The sequence below is a fragment of the Protopterus annectens genome, chromosome 3.part0, assembly GCF_019279795.1.
Source record: "Protopterus annectens isolate FY-2018-M chromosome 3.part0, PAN1.0, whole genome shotgun sequence".
NCBI classification, from domain to species: Eukaryota; Metazoa; Chordata; order Ceratodontiformes; family Protopteridae; genus Protopterus; species Protopterus annectens.
The window spans coordinates 1932729548-1932749327 of record NC_056731.1 but is presented as its reverse complement, the minus strand read 5'-3'; the positions used below and the strand labels follow the sequence as shown (position 1 = coordinate 1932749327).

Sequence of the window (19780 nt, the reverse complement as noted above, 5' to 3'; positions counted from 1 at the left end):
GACCCTGGATGCAGTAGATAAGCCAAAAGGCAGTGCAGAGAATTAGTAGTGCATTGAGCCAGCTATGAATCTGAAGTATCTTCTGCAAGATTGTCTGATTGGAATATGCAGGTATGCCTCATTAGGTCCAAAGTTACAAGCCAAGCCTTCTTGCCCAGCATGGGCAGAAGCTGCTGCAGAGTCAACATTTTCAATTTTGGAATGTTCAGAAATGTACTTAGAATAGACGGGTCCAGTATTGGTCTCCAGGATTTGTCTTTTCTGGGTACCGAGAAAAGTCGAGTAAAATCCTTGTCCCTGCTCTTGCTGTGGTACTTGCTGAATGGCCCTCATGTCCATGAGAGTTGAAACTTGTTTTTGTGCCTCTGCCCATTGATTGTGTGGCAGGTCTGGCATACCTTTTGCCCTTGGCAGGGTGTGAAAGTGGAACCTGTAGCCCTGGGACACTATATTCAAGACCCATTTGTCCTGGGTGATCATGTGCCAATTTTGAGAAAAAAGTGCTAGTTTTCTACCTAGGGGGGCTGTCAAAAGATAAGTGCTTGGTGCTGGCAGAGGAAAGTCATTGGGACCATTTCCTGTATGGCTGTGATTTGTCTTCTCCGCTTTTGGAGGTAGAAGCGCCCCACTGTTTAGGCCTGTATGAGCCCTGGGGCTGGGATCTGCCTCTGGGTCATCTGTATCTGCCTCTTTGTGGCCTGTCTGACACTGGAAGGACCAATTCTTTGTAGGCCAGTTCCTGCTAAATCTGGGTGGCTGTACCTGTAAGAAATCCTTCACTGTTTGCATAGATTTCGCTTTGTCCTCCATTTTCTTCAACACCTCCTCTGCTTTAACACCAAATAAGGCATCATGCTGTAATGGAGCATCTAATAATTTTGCTTTAACATTATCAGGTAGATTCTGTTCCTTTAACCAAGCATGCCTCCTAATGACAGAACCCGTAACTGAAGCCCTGCAAGAGGCCGCCAGAGAATCAAAACCACGTTGCAATGTATGCTTTCCCACTTATTCAGTTGCATGCAATAAATCCTGTATTTCCTTATTTTCTGCACAATCAGAATTTGACAACATTTTCTGTTTTAGCAGTGACATTAGTATTGCTGATATTTAAACATATGAAATTGACAATTTAAAGCCCTCACAGCCAAAGTAGCAGAAGTGTAAACCTTTTTTCCCCATCTGTCTAGTGCCCTGGAATCTCTATCAGAGGGGATAGGGTTTTTTGCAGTAGAAGCCTTGACCCCTTTGGAACCCTGAGAAATAGTTTTTGGGTCAGCAGCAGGGTTTTTATAAAGAAATTTATGTGAATCTGGAACCCTGTAGTATCTGTCTGGTTTAACAGGGGCAGGAGGTAAAGAGTCAGGAGAAAGGCCAGACTCTGAAAATACATCATCTACAATGTCTAACACAGGAGGAATAGCCAAAGGCCTGTGCTGAGGGAGTAAAATAAAATCTCTAAGCCTTTTCTTAGATTCTGAGTAGTCTTGGCTCTCCCAGTGGAAGTGCTCCCTCATGGTATGCAGGGTTTCCCCAAAAGAATAATCCTCAGGTGGTGAGGCTGAAGGGATAGATTCTTCAGCATCAGAATCCTCGTAAGGAGGAAGACAGTATTCCTGTTCAGAAGAGGAGTCAGAGGAAATGGAAACCTGATCTGAAGATTCATATTCTGTCTCTTGCCTAGGCCTCTTGTCAAGAGGGGGATGGGAACCCCTGATCAAGGTAATTAGGTCGTTGGCCATTTTGAGCATCTGTTTTTTAGGCATGGTAGTCTATCCAGGAGAATGCTGTACTTGTTTCTTTGTCTTTAGAACCGCTTAAGTCTTTGCTTTGGAGGCTGAAGTAGGTTTTACATATAACTGTGTAGGTCTGAAAACACCCTCAGAAGCAGATGCCTGCTCAGCGGCTCCAGACCCATCTGAGGGAATAGTTTCCGAGTGTCCAATACCTTGAGTATCCAGAGGCCTAGCTGGCTCCACGTGGCAGTCATCAGCGGCCTCTGGCTCTGAGGTAGCGGGCACCAGGGGCTGCGAATGCACCTCACTGAGAACCGGCAAACCGGTGACTGGCTTAGTGAAAGCCTCGTCCGTTTTGGACCTTGGATGCCTGTCCTTTTCTTTTTCCTTGCGCTTTTTATAAACTCTGGTCGTCGGCTGTTCCGACGCCATTATATAATTGAATCTTCGGCCAAAGTAATGAAAGGCAAAATCGTAACGACGCTTCATAGTGAGTTGGTTAAATTTAGCACAAAACCGACAGCTAGCAACGTTGTGATCAGGGCCTAGGCAAGGAATACAGTAAGAATGAAATTCCTTATGAGGTATTTGCTTCCCACAAGAAATACAATTGTTAACTTTTTCTGACATCGGACTGGAGCAAGAAAAAAAGTTTCCCCAACGGGGTACTTAGCTTTAATGAAGACTTCGGATCTGAAATTCGTTTTTGAAAATCACAGGAGTCGGCCGACCGGCACTTGCAAACTGCTTTTGCTTCGGGCGCCGTGCAGCAAGAAAGACTGAAGAAAATGGCATCGGCTGCATCTTTTATACCCCTGGCGCACTGACGTCAGGGAAGAGGCGACAGCAACCGACGCTGGACCTAGACTTCAGAATTCAGGCCGACTGCAGGTAGCCTGCCAGTAGGATAACCAAGTGTAATGACTGCAACAGTGAAACACGATGAACATCCTCTATTTCTAGATGTGAACCCTTTAGTAATTAGATGGGCCACACAGAAAGATTTCCTAAATACTTTGACAATATGATTGTCAAAGGAGAGATTACTATCTACCTGGGTCCCCAGATCTCTTATTACCTCTTCTGCATTAAGGGGGCTGCCACTTATGTGGTAATTCGTGGGTGTTTTGTTTTTTCCCAAATGGGATGACTACGCATTTTTTGGCATTTAGCTTGAGGCCATGACTTTGACACCAGGTGTCTGTCTCAGTAAGGCCCTTTTGGAGGATGTCCGTGTCAGCCGGAGAGTCAATTATGGCTCCCAGTTTGCAGTCATCGGCGAACTTGGTTAGCCATAGCCCTCCTGTGTTTGCCTGCACTTCTGAGAAGTATATGCCGAACAGTAGGGGTCCCAGGACCGAGCCTTGCTGGACACCACTTGTGACTGGTTTAGAGTCGGACCTGGAGCCCGCTATTCTTACCGTGTGAGTTCCGTCTGTAAGCCAGTTGGCAATCCATCTCGTGACATAGGGGTTTATGTTCAGGCTGGTGAGTTTTTCTGTAATACCAGAGTGGGAAATGGTGTCGCAAGCTTTGGCGAGGTCAAGGAAGGCTGTGTGAACCCCCTTTCCCTTGTCTATGGCCTTGGTGACTGTCTTGAAGAAGTCAACCAGGTTTAGTAACCATGATCTGCCCTTAACAAAGCCGAACAGGGTTGGGTCAAGTGTTTGGAGGTTCCCAATGTGTTTGTTAATGAGGTCCATGATGAAGCGCTCTATAGCCTTGCAGACCAGGCTAGTCAGGCTTATGGGGCGATAGTTACCAGGGTCAGTTGTGGCCCCTGCTTTGTGGAGAGGAATAACCACTGCTGTGTGCCATTCTATGGGCACGTAGCCTGTGGAGAGGCTGAGGTTGAACAGCGTGTTTAGATGGGGGGTTAGTTCATTCCGTAGTTCGTGCAAGACACAGCCTGGAACACCATCTGGTCAAATTGACGCCGTGTTTTTGGCTTTGGAAAGGGCTGTTTTCACCTGTGCGTCTGTGATTTTTGGGACACTACACTTTTCTGGTACTGTTGTGGGCCCTTTTGGGGGTGAGAGGGAGTGAAGTTTGCACTGAATCTATCTGCCAGGATGTTGGCAATATCAGTAGGTTCAGTATATTTTGTGCTATTTTGCACTAGTTCAGCGCATATCTGTGAGTTGCCACTTAGATTCTTAACATAGCTAAAGAAGGCTTTGTGGTTATCTTTTGAATCCTTTGCTATTTTTCTTTCAAAGTTAGCCTTGGATGATTTCATGAGGGACCTTAGTTTCTTACTGATACTGATTAGGGATGTCTTTCCTTCTTGGGATTTGCTTTTTTTTCTGAACTAGTTTCCTCCTCCTATTGTATAGCCTGTTTATTGTAGGGGTCCACCAAACTGCTTTCCTTCTCTTAGAGGAGTGAGTCTTGGTTTTGCTAGGGATGGCACGATCCATGCATCCCTGTAGGTGCTCATAGAGTGCATTTGTAAAGGTTTCTGAATCTTGGGCAGCATTATCCTTTAGTGTGGGGGCTGTGAAACTTACCACCTCTGTCTTAAGTAAGGTGAAGTTTGCTTTAGAAAAGTTTTTTTTACTGTGGTTTCCTTAGTTGGGGGTGGTGGTGGGGTGTGGACATCCAGAGTGATAAGGCTCCTGAGAGCACCCCGGCACTATTAGGTTTTACCTCATATCATGCGTTCTGGCCCCAAAACCCGGACCACACCACAAAAGGAGGGGGTGTATCCATATTCATAAAGGATACCCACACCTCCAGGTTGGTGGCAACGCACGAAGCTTCGGAAACCATCCAGGTGCAACTAACCATAGGCAAAACTGCTCTACAAATTGCAGCATGCTACAGGCCACCCTCTCAAACTCAGGAACCCCACACAACCTTCCTGAAGACACTGGAGGGTATAAATGTATCTCCAAACACCATCATATTGGGTGACTTCAACTACCCGAATATAGACTGGGAACATTACTCAAGCCCTAACTTTCTAGCCCAACGGTTCCTGGAGTTCATAAATTCAAATGCCATGGAACAGCTAGTCACTGTTCCCATGAGAGGAGAAAATATACTAGATCTCATTATCACAAAATGCTCCACACCGGAAGTATATCCCTCATTGGTGAGATCTGATCATAAACTAATCTCAGTGGAAATCCACATCCCGCTCCCACCCCAAACAAAAAAGACCACAGTGAAGAACTTCTCTAAAGCAAACTTCACACTACTCAAAGACTGGTGTGGTATCCTTCAAGGCCCCTGAGCCAGTGGAAACCACAACCCAAGCTGCGGAAGCCCTTACAAATGCCTTCTATGAACTCCTCCAGGACTGCATGGATCAGGCAATCCCAAATAAAACCAAGACTCTTTCCACAAAGGGCAAACGTCCAGTCTGGTGGACCCCAGCCATTAACAAACTTTACAATAAGAGGAGAAAGCTATTACATGATAGAACAAAATCCATAAAAGGGAAGTCACCCCTGATCATTATTAGTAAAAAATACGAGCACTCATAAAATCAACTAAGGCCAGTTTTGAGAGAAAAATTGCCATGGATTCAAAGGACAATCATAAGGCCTTTTTCAGCTATGTTAGGAACCTGGGTGGAAACTCCCAGATATGCTCAGAATTAGTCCAAAATTATACAAAAATCACTGAACCCACAGACATTGCCAACATACTGGCAGACAGGTTCAGTGCAAACTTCACCCCCCTCTCCCCCCACTAAAGGAGAGATAACTATCCCAGCTGAGTGTAGCCTCCCAGACATCTCAGACATCCCAAATGCGCAGGTGAAAGCTGCTCTCTCTAAAGCTAAAAACACAGCATCAATGGGACCGGATGGTGTCCCCGGCTGTGTGCTACACGAGCTAAATGAGGAATTAAACCCGCACATAAGGCAGCTGTTTAATCTCAGCCTTACCACAGGATACGTGCCCAAGGAGTGGCGTACGGCAACTGTGGTCCCACTCCACAAAGGCGGTGCCTCTACGGACCCTGGTAATTACCGCCCCATAAGCTTAACAAGTCTAGTCTGCAAAGCTATGGAGAGGATCATAATGGAGCTCATAAACAAAGATATAGGGGACTTGCAGACATTGGACCCGACCCAGTTTGGCTTCGTCAAGGGAAGAGCATGCCTTTTGAACTTGGTCGACTTCTTCGAAACAGTCACCAAGGCCACTGATGAGGGCAAGGCAGTCCATACAGCCTACCTTGACCTTGCAAAGGCTTTCGACACAATACCTCACTCAGGTATTGTAGAAAAACTTACCAGCTTAAATGTAAACCCATATGTCACAAGATGGGTTGCAAACTGGCTTAAGGACAGAACCCACAGGGTTAGAGTTGCTGGCGCTATGTCAGACTCCAAGCCGGTCACAAGTGGTGTCCCACAGGGTTCGGTCCTTGGCCCCCTATTGTTCGGCATCTACTTCTCAGAAGTACACGCCAACATGGGAGGACTTTGGCTGACAAAGTTTGCAGACGACTGCAAACTGGGCGCCATAGTGGAAAGTGCATCGGACACGGATATCCTTCAGAAGGGACTCACGGAAACAGATAGCTGGTGCCAGAGCCATGGCCTGAAGTTAAACACCAAAAAATGTATAGTCATACCCTTCGGGAAAAACAAGGTAACCCCAAGCTACCATATAGGTGGCAATCCACTAAGCACAGAAGAGGCCATCAGGGACCTGGGGACCCAGGTTGACAGTGGCCTTTCTTTTGACACTCACATTGCTAAAGTGGTTAGAAAGACCTTCTACATTGCCCGCCTGATCATGAAGGGATTCACATCCAGATCTAGTGAGGTCATTGTTCCCCTGTACTCTTCACTTATCAGACCAATGATCGAGTACAATGCCCCATTCGGGATGTATCTCACCCGACATCTGCAGCAATTGGAGAGACACCAAAAGGATAAAGGGACTCCAAAATCCGTCATATGCTGCCAGATTGAAGAAACTCCAGCTCTATTCAGTTGCATACCGTCTGCTCAGAGGTGACATGTGCCTGACATACAAGGCCATGTCCAACATAGAATTAATGGACATGCTCCACCTCAAAAAATCCAAATCCACCAAAACCACTACAGCAAGCGACTTAAACCTTAGCACGGATATAAATAGGACGTGCTGGAGGGATAGATGTATCACTCAGAGACTCCCTATGCTGTGGAATAAAATCCCGGTCCATGTGAGGCAGAGCACCTCGCTGGCGCTGTTCAAGAGAAATCCTGACCTGTGGATGGGAGATCGTAGGTTTTCCCTGGGAATCATCTCTGTGTCACTGCTGGACAGAGGCACAACAAACGAATGGGCACAGTATTTTTTCATATAACGGGTGGCGTAAGCCAAAAAAATTTGGGCTAGTCTTATCAATGCATTAGGGCAGATAGCCTAGTATAAACCTATGAACCTATGGTCTGATCTAACCAGTGACGGGTTGACCTCCGGTGTCGAACACCTGTCGCCCATGTTAGTGATGACCAGGTCCAATATGTTTTCACCTCTGGTAGGGGAGTTTACCAGCTGATCCAGGGCATTTGAGTTGATGAATTCCAGGAAGCGCTGTGCCTGAGAATTTGTACTCGAGCAGTTTTCCCAGTGAATGTTAATGTAACTAAAATCGCCCAATATCAGGGTGTACAGTAGGGCCTTCATGTGACTCCAGAAAGGTGGAGTAGTAGTCCTGGGTCATGGAGGGTGATCTGTAGCAGGCCACAATTTGCATTGCAGATCTGTCTGATGTTAGTTGCACATGGATGATCTCAGAGGTATCATGCTGCTCCACTAACCTGGAGGTGTAGGCATCACTGATGAATATGGATACACCCCCCTCCTTTTGTGTTTCGGTCCGTGTTCTGTGGCTGAAAGGTGTGGTATGAGTTGTTGCCCGGTAGTGCTGGGGTGCTCTCGGGAGCCTTGAACCAGGTTTCAGTTACTGCACAGATGTCGACTTTCTCCATACTGAGGAGTGCTTCGAGCGCGTGCATTTTGAGATTTAAACTCCTGGCGTTGAGTAGCATAACCCTCAGTTTTTTGTTAACTGTGCTGTTTACGGAGGTGGGTTTGACTTTTGAGCCTTGCCTAAAAAAGGCACTAAGGGGGCAATAAGTGCCTTGGCCAATATTTGAAAGCCTAGGGGTGACAGGTGCAAGCAGTCTCTTGTGAAGCAACGTGGCTTGTCGAGCATGTCGTTCCAGGCTATCAGACACTGGATCCCCTTTGAATGACACTAGAAGCTTAGCCAATTGTTGAAATTGATAATTTTTTCTTTATACTGAGGTATCATTCTTGGTGAAGGCAAGATGCTACTCAAGGTCAGGGTCATACCAGCCTGGGCTGCATGATCAGAGAGCTCTTCCATGTCTCTTTTCATGTAGTCCAGGGAGGTACGTCTCAGGTCATTCACACCAACATGAACAATGACAGAGTCATATTTGTACTTGTTCTGGAGTGACCTGAGTGCTTGTGTTATGTGGCAGATTCTGGCTCCCGACAGGCAGCTAACAGTAACCTTCTGCTTGTCCAGCCTAGTGAGTGGGATGTCAGTGTGCCTGACTATAGAGTCAAATATTACTAGTGTGTTAGGTATGTTATTTCGCCTTAAGGGCTGTGATTGTGTGGCACACTGATTTTGAGTTTTATGTGTTGTCTGGTTTGTGATGGGAAGTGCAGATTGTTTAGGTGTCTCCTTTGGAGGTCTCTGATGCTTTTTCAGGTTTTTATATAGAGCCTCCAAGTATGATTTTGTGTATTTATGTGTATTTTTTGCCAGTGCTGTTTTAGTAGGTCTATGTGTGGCTGGAGGTGTGGTGCAAGTGTTAACCTTCTCCTCTTGACTCTCTGTTCCAGTCTTGGGTGGAGACAGCTTAGCTTCCAGTTTGGCTGTATAATTGCATCTCTCACATATGTTAGTGTTTTGTGGTAGGAGGAGAGGGTTGTCTGTGTACATGAGGCAGTTGTAACATTGCCTCAGGATACCCAGATTCACCAGGTGGACTGGAGAGTGCACCTGAAGTTGCCCTTTGGTCATACCTGAATAGTAGGGTGAGCTGCGTAGTCGCTTGGTTGGTGAGGGGTGAATAAAGAGCCTTGCCCTGCTGGGCAATCAGTGTCAGGGTATATTAGTGCATGCTATTAGGTCTGAGCAAGTGCTGGGCTGTAAGATGCTTTTTTTAGTGCTTAGGCTGACAGACTAGTTTCAAGGGAAAAACTGAAGAGGAGACTTAGTGGAGCTGAGAATAATTTAACTGTAGCTAACCGGCACTGCCCGGTACGCAAAACCGTGCAAATGCGGTTTTTATAGTAGGGAAATGAAAGAGAGAAATTAGCCCAAAATGGCCAATAAACTACTAACTTCTGGGCTGGAACCACTCCTCCAGGGGCAGATAAGTTGCTCAAAACTCCCCTCTCTCACAGGTGAACAGAGAAACCTCCTTCTATCCAGGTAAGGTATGGGCAACTCAGAAACTAGTATCACAGCCCTGAATTCAGTACTAGCCTGAAAACTGGACTATACTAACTTAGAAAGGTGGGAAACAAGGAATTTTTTTTTAAAGATACGGCAAAAACAGTAAAAAATACACTTAAAACAGCTTTAAATGACTACAAACGATCAGAAAAAGCCATCGCACTTTAGTGTGTAGCCTACAACAGTTAAAGAAATTATGTAAACAAAAAGTGCAGACTGTCAAATAAGTACAATATGTGAAAAAAAAATTGAAATCAAAATAAATGCTGGAAAATCTGTGTTTAGGCGGAAAACAGTTAAGTACAGAAAACTGATACTTAATCACCCCAAAAGTCTCTCTTCTAAGCTAGAAGGCTTGTATCAGTCTAAGGCTTTCTAGTGCTACGCAGTAGGTTAGTTACAGGAAAGATGGGAAGCAAGCGCAGATGTGGTCTTTTAAACCATAAAGTTGAAAGAGACAGACAAACTGTCCAAATGGTCAATAAACTACAACTTCTGGGCCAAGAACCTCTCCTCTCATGGTAGACAGGCTACCTAGTGCTTACCACTCCCACTGATGAGCTAGAAGGCTTTCTTCCAACACAGAAAGGCTTGCGGGGCTCAGAAGCTTACCAACAGTCCTGTATACAGCAACTCTGTATCTGGACTAGGCTAGTTACAGGAAAAGTGGGAAACAAGCGCAAGTGCGGCCTTTAAACCAGAATGTTGAAAGAGATGGAAAAAAAACCTGCCCAAACGGCCAACAGCTACAATTTCTGGGCCAGAATCCTCTGCTAAAAACATACTTCATTAGATTTATAATATCTGATAAAGGCTGTGAGTTACAAAAATAGTAAAATATGACAGCTCTTTAGCAGACAATGGGCTAAATACTGGTGTTAGTATCAAAGGTCCGTCTGTAGATGCTGGTTTTATACTGCAGATGTAAGAAAGAAAAAATGTATTTTGTTTGCCAAAAATACTAGTGTTACAGCCAAACAAATGGCTACATCTCTTTAAGTGTACCAAATGCATCCAAGATATTAGTGAGAGAATTATTCATATGTTCAAGGGCTTTCCAATTCCAATGATGTTTGACAAGAGGGAATAGCACAGTGCTGTTTTGTGATTCTGCTGAATCTATGAAAATTATATATATTATAATGTTTTTTCAATGTTTCAAAACAATATTAATAAACAAAACCATCAGTGTTAGATGTCAAGTACCAGTCGCAACATTGTGTGCCTTGATGTTTTGTATAAGATGGCACCATTTTTGTTCACCTATGGATCACACAGCTTTTATGAAATTAATGCAGTTATGAAAATATAGGTAATACTCATAACTGCTTTATCAAAAGAACATCATATCTCAGAATGTCTTCATTCTTTACTAACACCCAGTGCTTGAGTACACCATCCCCCATGATACTAATACACACTATTTTTGCATTATTAATGAAAACCTGGAAATATGTCCTATTTTTTCTTAACATTTTGTAAACATTCCTTAACTCCAGCTCTGTATTATCCCATGTTGATCATTTCACTTGTCTTACTTAACAGATCATGCCAGCTTGTATACGCCACCTTACTGCCTAAGTTTTATGTATGTACCTTTAGCAGGACTTCATAAATTAGAGTTTAAAAACTGTGACAAGTGTATTCATTTCAGAAGTACAGGGATGTCTCCTGTAAAGACGAGTACACTCTTACAGGATACACAGGAACATTGCTTTCCTGACAACGACACTCTTGTAGGAAGCAATGAATAATAGCTCTGTTAAGCTGCCTCAAACACCTTTGCAAAACTGAAGCAAAGAGCTGAACTAATTCCCTGCAATAGTTCCCAGCACATGACAGTTATTTAAGCAGGAGTGATTCAAGATCATAGCTAATTAAATGACTGCTGACACTTTGCAGGGTGTTGCTCAGCACCTCGGCTACAATGCAGATCTCACCCACTAACAGCTTGCATCTGGGTCTGCTACCATCTTCATTCTTTCCTTACTGCAGCATCGGCTTGATGGACTGGCCAACTGTGCTGCATTCACTGATATTTTAATAGTTGAAATTTGCTGCAGACTACAGAGAATATACAACCCACTCCAGAATAAGAATGAAATTCTTTACTGGTGTCTCCGGTACTTTGGTTTGCGCCTTCAATTATTCCTTGAAGGCGCAAGCCGAGGTACCAGAGACACCAGTGAAGAATTTCATTCTTATTCTGGAATGGGTTGTGTGTTTTTCGTATATATCCATTTTTTTGTTTGTTATGGACTACAGAGAACATGTCTGCCCACTACAAAAGATTTCTCCCAAAAGCTACATAAAATAAATAAATGCACAAATACTCAGCATACAGCAAACACAGAAGTTTATTAAACTTAATGAATACAGTTTCACTGAAGGAGCCTAGATAAAAACTAGATTTTAGAAACAGAACCCCCAACTTACATAGGAGCACAATTACCACAAAAAGCAGTGTCAATGGCTCAACAGAGAGCAGACTTACCTTTGGTACTGGAAGGTCATTCTATTACCACACCAGGTACTTGGATTGATTTTGCACTGCAGCATAAAAGGATGTTGATTGCTGCACACCTGAGTGAGCAGACCTTTGGATGAGAAGTTAAACTGAGGTCCCCATCTGCCCGAGTTTGTGGGAGCCCAGGTGGGCAGAGTCCATGTATTTATCAAAAAAGAGAAGGGGAAGTTCCCCAGCGCTGTTGCAAAATTTCTCTAGTCTGTAAGACTACCACCTTAGTTCTCCCATAAATAAGAAGGTACTGGCCAATTGGTACTAACCCAGCCAACAGAACAAACAAACAAACAGAAATACAAAATGAAAAACATTGCATCTGATCTTTAAATGGCAGTTCTTGCTTCAGTCTTGAATTATTCTCTTTTTTTCTCACTATTATGTAGCACACATTCATCCTTTACTTCGTATTAAACACTCACTTGTGTTCAGACTCTGTTAAAAGCTTTCTCACTGCTGCATATTTCACATTGGCTTCAGTCAGTGCTTTCAAGATATTCTCCTGGGCTGCCAGATTCTGCTCAATGTAAACTTTGACCTGGTCATACTTCTTCAACTGTTCTTGAAATAGCTTCTAAAAAAGAGAGATACAGAGAGTGGTAAAGTATATTTTTGTGATGACAACTGACATAATGGCATAACTGTAGATGTTTGAATAATTGATCACTGCTGCAGGGTATTCATTAATTAATCAAATTTAGCTGCAGGTGGACATCAGTCTTCTAGCCATGCTTTTACTGCAGTCATGTATACCATGGTTTAGCTCTATGTCTATATCCCACACCATAGATGTGTGTGAATGAAGTTCAGCAGTAAAAGAAAGCATAAGCTATCTTCAGTTCTTTGTTGGAGTTAAGGGTAAGCAACTATATCTATACCCCCAAATCCAAGCTAACACGCTACACTAGAAATGAAAACTAGCACAACTCTTAACTTATCACACAGACTGCAGAACACACCCGAGTACTCTCCAACAAAAGAAAAATTCAAAGCAGCAATACATCTACAATACTGCTACAGGCAAAAAGGGAGTCAATTCCCAGAAATTAGAAAAGCAGAGACTGGTTAATCAAAATGTGCCCATCCAGGGAAAAAAGGTGGGTGGGAGCTATTACTGTAACAGTGACTTAATACTTGGACTCCTATAGTTAAAATGGGTATTCTTACAAAGCTGTACTATGCCCATCACAAGGATCACTACTGTATTGCACTATATCACAGGATCACCAAACAGTGAAGGTCCCTGACTCCTGAACTGGATGATGGGTTGCAGTAAGGACCTGAAGTACAGTACAGTGAAAACCTTCTCTACTTCTCAACTGACTGTCCAGTCTGTAATTTTCTAAGAAGGTGTGACTAAAAGTCCATGGGGCAGCTACACAGATATTCTGTGCCAAGAGATTTTTAAAGATGTCTGCAGCAATGACTCAACATAATGCAATCCACTGACCATTTTTGCCAGTCTGCATGCATACTGGTCTTCCTTTTATACCCTGACATACTCTGTCTAGGGATCTAAACTTTTTCAGTAACATCAACAAAATGGTTTGGAGGGAGAGGTATATCTTGCAAAGGATAATGTTACTGTGGAAGAGGCTCTCATTCAACATAAAACAAACTTTATCCCTGTCTATATTTAAGCGTAACTTAGATCTACGGATGGGAAACAGACAATTTACCCAGGAACGGTCCCCGTACTACTAATGGACAGAGGCAGCTCCTAAATGTTTTATCCCGTGCATAGGTCCCCTCAAATTGCATATGGTGTAATCTCCTTTATTCTCAATAAGGCTAATAGTATCCACCATTGGGTAGGCAAAGCCAATCTATAACCAAATGGAACAGGTTATTTTGAGGACAAAAAGGGAAACTGGCTAGAATTAAAATGGGCCACAATGGCAGCTAGCCCCTCAGCTCACATTGGTGTGGAAGACTAATGGCCAGTAAGTGGGAACTGCAGGAGACTGGCCACTGCTGATCCATTCTAATTCATAAGACGACATCTTGAGGAATTCCTGGCTAACTATGTAAGGTTTTGCTGCCAAAGTGTCTTGGTATACTACGAACAGGTTTATTATGTGGAAGTGTTAATAAGACAATATGCCTTCATTCCAGTGTACAAGCTCTGCAGAACATGTAGCAACCCAGCATGCTAAAATTCTTCCTACTCCCCAGAGTTAATGGACTATTTACATATCCTCTCAGCACTAATATAGCTGCACTGTGTATGGCCAGGCTAATTCAGAAATGAATGTTTACTTCAACTAAGACTTTAGTTAAAAGAGAAGGCAACACTGGCTCAATCTGCCAGAACAATATTATATTCATAAAGTTGCAGACAGTATTCTAAGAACTATGCCAACACACAAATGGAGAGGGGAGATTTTTGCCAATGGGGTGACTGCATGCAAGAGATGGCTATAATTTACTGTAGAAAAATAGCAAAGGAACCAAGGTATTGTAAGTAAATATCTACACAGAAAACGGTAATAGAGTGGGATGAGGCCAAGCAGAAATTTAGACTGCAGGTTAGACACTATGTTCCCTACCAGGGGATTGATAGGACACAAACAAGGAGAAGAGGATGAGGAAGTGCTAAGTGAAGGACTGGTTCCAGTAGAGTTTTTAGTCGAGTCTAGAACAAAAGCCGCTGTTAAAAAGGGGATAACTAGCAGTGGCATTTTGGTGTCCTTTGATTATAGGACACACTTTTTGGCAAATATTGAAATAACTTGTTTTTCATTTTTATTTTGCTCTCCTGTATGCACTGGAGGAAGATATGAAAGACTGCCATGACAGGAGTAGTCAGGTTAAACATGCTGACTGCTGCTCTGGATAGCGACTTTGAACTGAAATGAGTATAAGAGTAAATCAATAAGATAGCTGGGTCAGCTTTCACTGAGTGTAGGAGGAGCCAAAGTGCAGGGCATGAGCATTTGTTTTGCTGAGGTAATGGTGGTGCCTCTGAATGACCACTAAATTCCTTGTACAAACAAAAAGGGAGCCTTCTCTTCCCTAAATTTTTTTTTTCTATTGCCAAAGTGCAGGGCATGAGCATTTGTTTTGCTGAGGTAATGTTGGTGCCTCTGAATGACCACTAAATTCCTTGTACAAACAAAGAGGGAGCCTTCTCTTCCCTACATTTTTTTCTATTACTAAAACATACTTGCTTGAGAACTTGAGTACCCACGGTAGTGGTGCTGCGGTGGCGTTGTCGCCTCACAGCAAGACGTTGTCCCGTTCGATTCTCAGCTAGAGCGTCTTCTGTGTGGAGGCATGCGTGAATGGGCGTGCCTTCATTGAAGGTTGTGCATCAGGGCTGGTAACTCGGCACGTAAAAATCCACTACCAAACATTAGCGGACCACAGTTCCGCTGTGGCCGAAAGACACAACAACTTGTTCGTGAACTTGAGTGCAGCAGGACCTACTGTTAACTATGCCTGTCTGTACAATAATTACTTGGGTTATAAAGCAAAGACAGATATGGCAGCACTCAATTTTTTAACCAAATAAAGGTAACAAGAACATAGTTTTTTTTATAACACAAGACGAAAATGTTTTAAAACTAAGGCTATTTCTAACTCAGCTTGCACTGAAAAAAAACATACACTTACTGAGAACTGAAATGTTGACTTTCTGTTAAATAGAGCTGAGCAGTATCCACAGTAATTGGAATCATGGTATTATCTATCACAAAAAAAGCTTTTAAGGGTAGGTTGTGGTTACTTATGAGGTATATGGACACTGGCTAATTCTTGGGGTAAAGAGTATCTATTATGTTCCCAGTACGCCTGGATTTTAAGTGTACACTGGTAAGACAATAGCAAAAGCTCCTAACTGCTAACCATTATAAACGTGGGGGAAGTACTTCTATGGTGTACATATATTCTGCTTTTTGGCAGTGTTAACAGGGATGAGCTGTCTAAATATTTTGAACTTACACTGAAAACAAACCAAAACACTTTAACCCCTTACATTAGGAGGAGGAGCCCTTACATCACTTCATGCTACTGAACTAAAGGAGGAAATTAAAAGAGGGGGCCTAGTCACTAATACTTGCAGTTTGAATGCATGGGATGGGTTGAATTGCATGTATGTGTGAGCTGGGGGGGTTACCTTCTACTCTTGTGTGCCCACATTCTTTCAAAACGACACATGGTTTAGCCAAGAGTTTTTTTTTTTTTTTTTTTTGGTGGAGGGAATGAGTTCAGCCCAGTATTTTAACTTACTCCAATCTTTACAGGCTGCATTTTTTATCACTTCCCGAGCAAGTCAGTGACTGGTATCAAAATTCAGGAAATGTGTTCAGTTTATCTGACATACACAATTTAGTGACGTCATTAAGATAAAATAGATGTCACTTTCTACGGGGAAGAGTTTTAGTGCCCATTAGTTTGACTTCTCTTCTGTTGTACTATGACATGCTGGTGTCACATCTTGATCCACTGCGATTTTTTTAGACTCTACTTGGAAGCATAACTTTACTGTCTTAGTAAGAAGATGCTTAAAGGGACATTCCCAGAGTTGAAAATTCGGGTCCAAGCTACAGCACAGCAAAATAACGCCCACTCTAATGCTTCACTTAAATTACCTCCCTCGGTGTCAATTTTCTAGCAAATATCCTGTATATTTTCAGTTCCAATGGTGCTTTGGCTCCTAATCCCAACTGTGCTTCATCTTTGTGTTCCTATCACGCTGTTATTGCACTTACTGCTTGGCTGCATCTTTTTCTTCAAAGCATCTCTCCACAAGTAATACATTTTCTGCTTCTCAATCTGTGCTGTTTCTCAAACTAATTATTCTGGTTAACTGTCACTTTTTTTTTAAATATATATTTTTATTTATGTGCCAATATCTATACTGTATACATGAAAAGGCAGTTTCACGGAATGGTCATGTTCTGATGTTTGCAATGCATACAGTTTCTCTTGGATATAACCGTGCAGACTTTCGCTAAATGTCCTGTATTGTTGCCCTTTTTTTTCTGGTTTGTTTTTCATTACAATTAATTTTTTCTGACAAAACAGTAGCGAGTCAGTAATAACTGAAGTTAGGCAATACTGACAGGCATTTGTGTTTCCAACTTCGTACCCTTTAGTAAATTCATGCTTATGCACAAACTGTAATTCTGTCCAGCGTCTACGTTTGTAAGAATAATATTTAAAGGGGCTTTTTCCTGTACATAAATTCAGTCCTTGTCCTAGGTCTTACTAATTTTCAGTAAAAACTATTTTTTGAAAGTCCCATGCGTTTCATATTAATAATATAACTTATTTTGCTACTTAAAAAAAACAAAAAACAGATCGTTTAATCTTTTTGTAAGCGTATGCGTGGCACTAAAACACTTACTGCACCCAATGTCTCAAAATATATAAAACTATGGCAAGCCTTTGTCAGAAATGTAAAACGTGCTGCTACAGTTATAGATCATTTCCTTGTTTATTTGCGGTCATGTACAAAGCGCCGAAACGCTTACTGTTTCCATTGTAGTAACTGCAACATAGCAAGTCCTTTGTTGGAAATGTATAATGGGCTTGATACAGCTGCAAAACGATCGTTTCTGGGGGTTTTTTTTTCATTTATGGTTATGTTTGAGTAACAGGTTATGCATTAGCATGCGTTTTTATAAAAGATGTGCAGCCTGAAGCCAAATGTCTGTCATTATTTAATTCCTTCCAAACTGAGTGGTTTGCCAGAAAACCAAGAATTTTACTAGGAAGAGACCACACGTATGAGGCAAAAATCTGGACAGTCGAAATGTAATCTGGTCATGTCTGAAGTGGTGAAGTGCTTACAGTTTTGGAATGTAACTGTAGCAAGCCCATTTTACATTTATGGCAAAGGGCTCACTGAAGTTATAAACAGATCTTTTTTTAAATCTATTTCTGGTTATTCTGGTGCATGTTTATGTATGTGTGTGTAAGTATATGTGTGTGTGTGTATATATATATATATATATATATATATATATATATATATATATTTACATACACACACACACACACACACACACGTGTGTGTGTGTGTGCACGTGCACACATAAGTGTGTGTGTGCATGTGCAGCCATACTTTCACATACCCTTTTTTCCCATTTTTGCATCTGGGGTTGAGGTGTCACCAAGTATATAGAGGCAAGGTTTACACCATGACGGGAGTGGGGGGGGGGGGGGGCTAGCCCTGCCACAGTAGTTTTTCTACCTCTCACACTTGCATGCACACTTACACCTATGGTCAGTTTAGAATGTTTGATCTACCTACCACGTCATTGGAATGTGGGAGGAAACCAGAGCATCTGGAGAAAACCCACATAAACACAGAGGACATGCAGAATTCACACAGAAGGCACCCCTGCTGAGAATTGAAATGGGGAACCTCTTGCTGTGAGGCAGCAGCACTATCCATTGAGCCACTGTGCCACCTAGAGTGAGTGAGTGTGTGTGTGTGTGTGTGTGTGTGTGTGTGTGTGTGTGTGTGTGTGTGTGTGTGTGTGTGTGTGTGTGTGTGTGTGTGTGTGTGTGTGTGTGTGTGTGTGTGTGTGTGTGTGTGTGTGTGGATATAGATATGTGGTTGTATTATTTAGAGCCATATTTTACACTGTCAAGTGGCTAGCGAACATTCTGTGATCTGTGTTTTCCTATTTTGAGGATACTGTGCACCACAGTAGAAGCCCAAAGTGGTCTGTCTATATAACTGTTCCCCCTATAAGGGACCATGAAGACTCTTTGCTGCTGCTCACAAGTCCATTTATTGGTGAGGTTTCTTTTTTTTTTTTTTTTGATATAGAAACACTCAGCATGTTTCTTTTTTTTTTCTTGATTGTGAGGAACCCCACCAAAACACAGGGAGAGTATGTAAACTTCAAATTGGCACTGACCTGATGTCAGGCCCAAACCTTGTACCTTGTGCATGGGAAGCAAAAACCTTAACCATTATGCCAACTGGTGAGCATGTTTGTTTTTATGTATGTATGTATGTATGTATGTGTATAGATATGTGTGTGTACGTACAATTGCAGATCTATACATGTCATTAATTTCAAGGAGATCCATCCCTCCTTCGGAATGGGGAATATATAATCTTGGTATGCACTAATTTTCATAAATCATTTCGTGAGCGGGAAGCATCCTTCTTGTTTTCCTATCTAATCTATCCAAGACGTTTTGGGGCCAGTCAATCACTCCAAAACTGTAAGTTAGGACAAGAAGAACAAATTGGTTTATAGCTTGGATTTTTGCTCCTAGATGTCAGCGCCGTTTTCAGGATTAATTTAAATCTTCTAAACTATTCCTTGCTAAGTTTAATTCATATTTGTTCATGTTTATTGTTGATCCTTCATCAATTCCCAAGTACTTATACACTCCCCTCTTGCCCCAAACTGATGTTTTCTTGGTGCTGCAGTTGTCCTTCTTTAAAAGTTGCTTTTGCACAGTTATCAAGAGCAAATGACATTCTTATATGACCTGAAACTTTTTTGACAGTTTGCAGTTGTGCTTTCACTTTCTCAGCTGATGATACAGTTTTAAATCATTGACAAAGAGAAGATGAGAAGTCTTTACACTTTGTTGTTTTCTAGGAGCCAAATTATAGCCATGGCCTAAGCTGTTAACTAGACAGCTTAATGGGTTAGGGGCAAGGCAGAATAGCAGAGGTGGGAGAGTATCCCCAGAAAATCTCCCTTTGAATTTCTATCCCTGGAATAATAATTTGTCCTTTTATCATGGCTTAATTGTAAAGTGGTCTGCCACAGTTTCATAGGTTCATAGATTAGTATTAAGCTAACTGCCCTTGTGAGCCATTTTAAGCCTAGCCAATTATCCCTTGTGAGACTCAAACCCTGCACCTTGTGTTTGTAAGGCAAACACCTTAACCATTAGGCCACGCTCACTGTAATGTAATCGATCAGTGTAGGGTGTATCTTATGCATTTTTAAGCACTCTTTTATCCATGAATGGGGGAAGCTATCCAATGTTGTTTTGTAGTCAATCCATGCCATACTTAGATTCTTCCCCTTTTTAAAGTTCTTTATTTAACAAATGTTTTCTTTTATTGCCCTTTTGTTCTATTGCCATA

The 19780-nt window shown here is 42.4% G+C and overlaps 1 protein-coding gene across 1 annotated transcript in view; it reads right to left on the bottom strand.

Moving 5' to 3' along the window:
• The window catches only part of PTPN23 (protein tyrosine phosphatase non-receptor type 23), a 1983393-nt gene that overhangs the window by 535159 nt on the left and 1428454 nt on the right, over positions 1 to 19780 (bottom strand). Inside the window, exon 18 of the mRNA XM_044066015.1 lies at positions 12132 to 12283. Coding sequence (XP_043921950.1) covers positions 12132 to 12283 — 152 coding nt within the window. The remainder of the gene's footprint in view (positions 1 to 12131; positions 12284 to 19780) is intronic.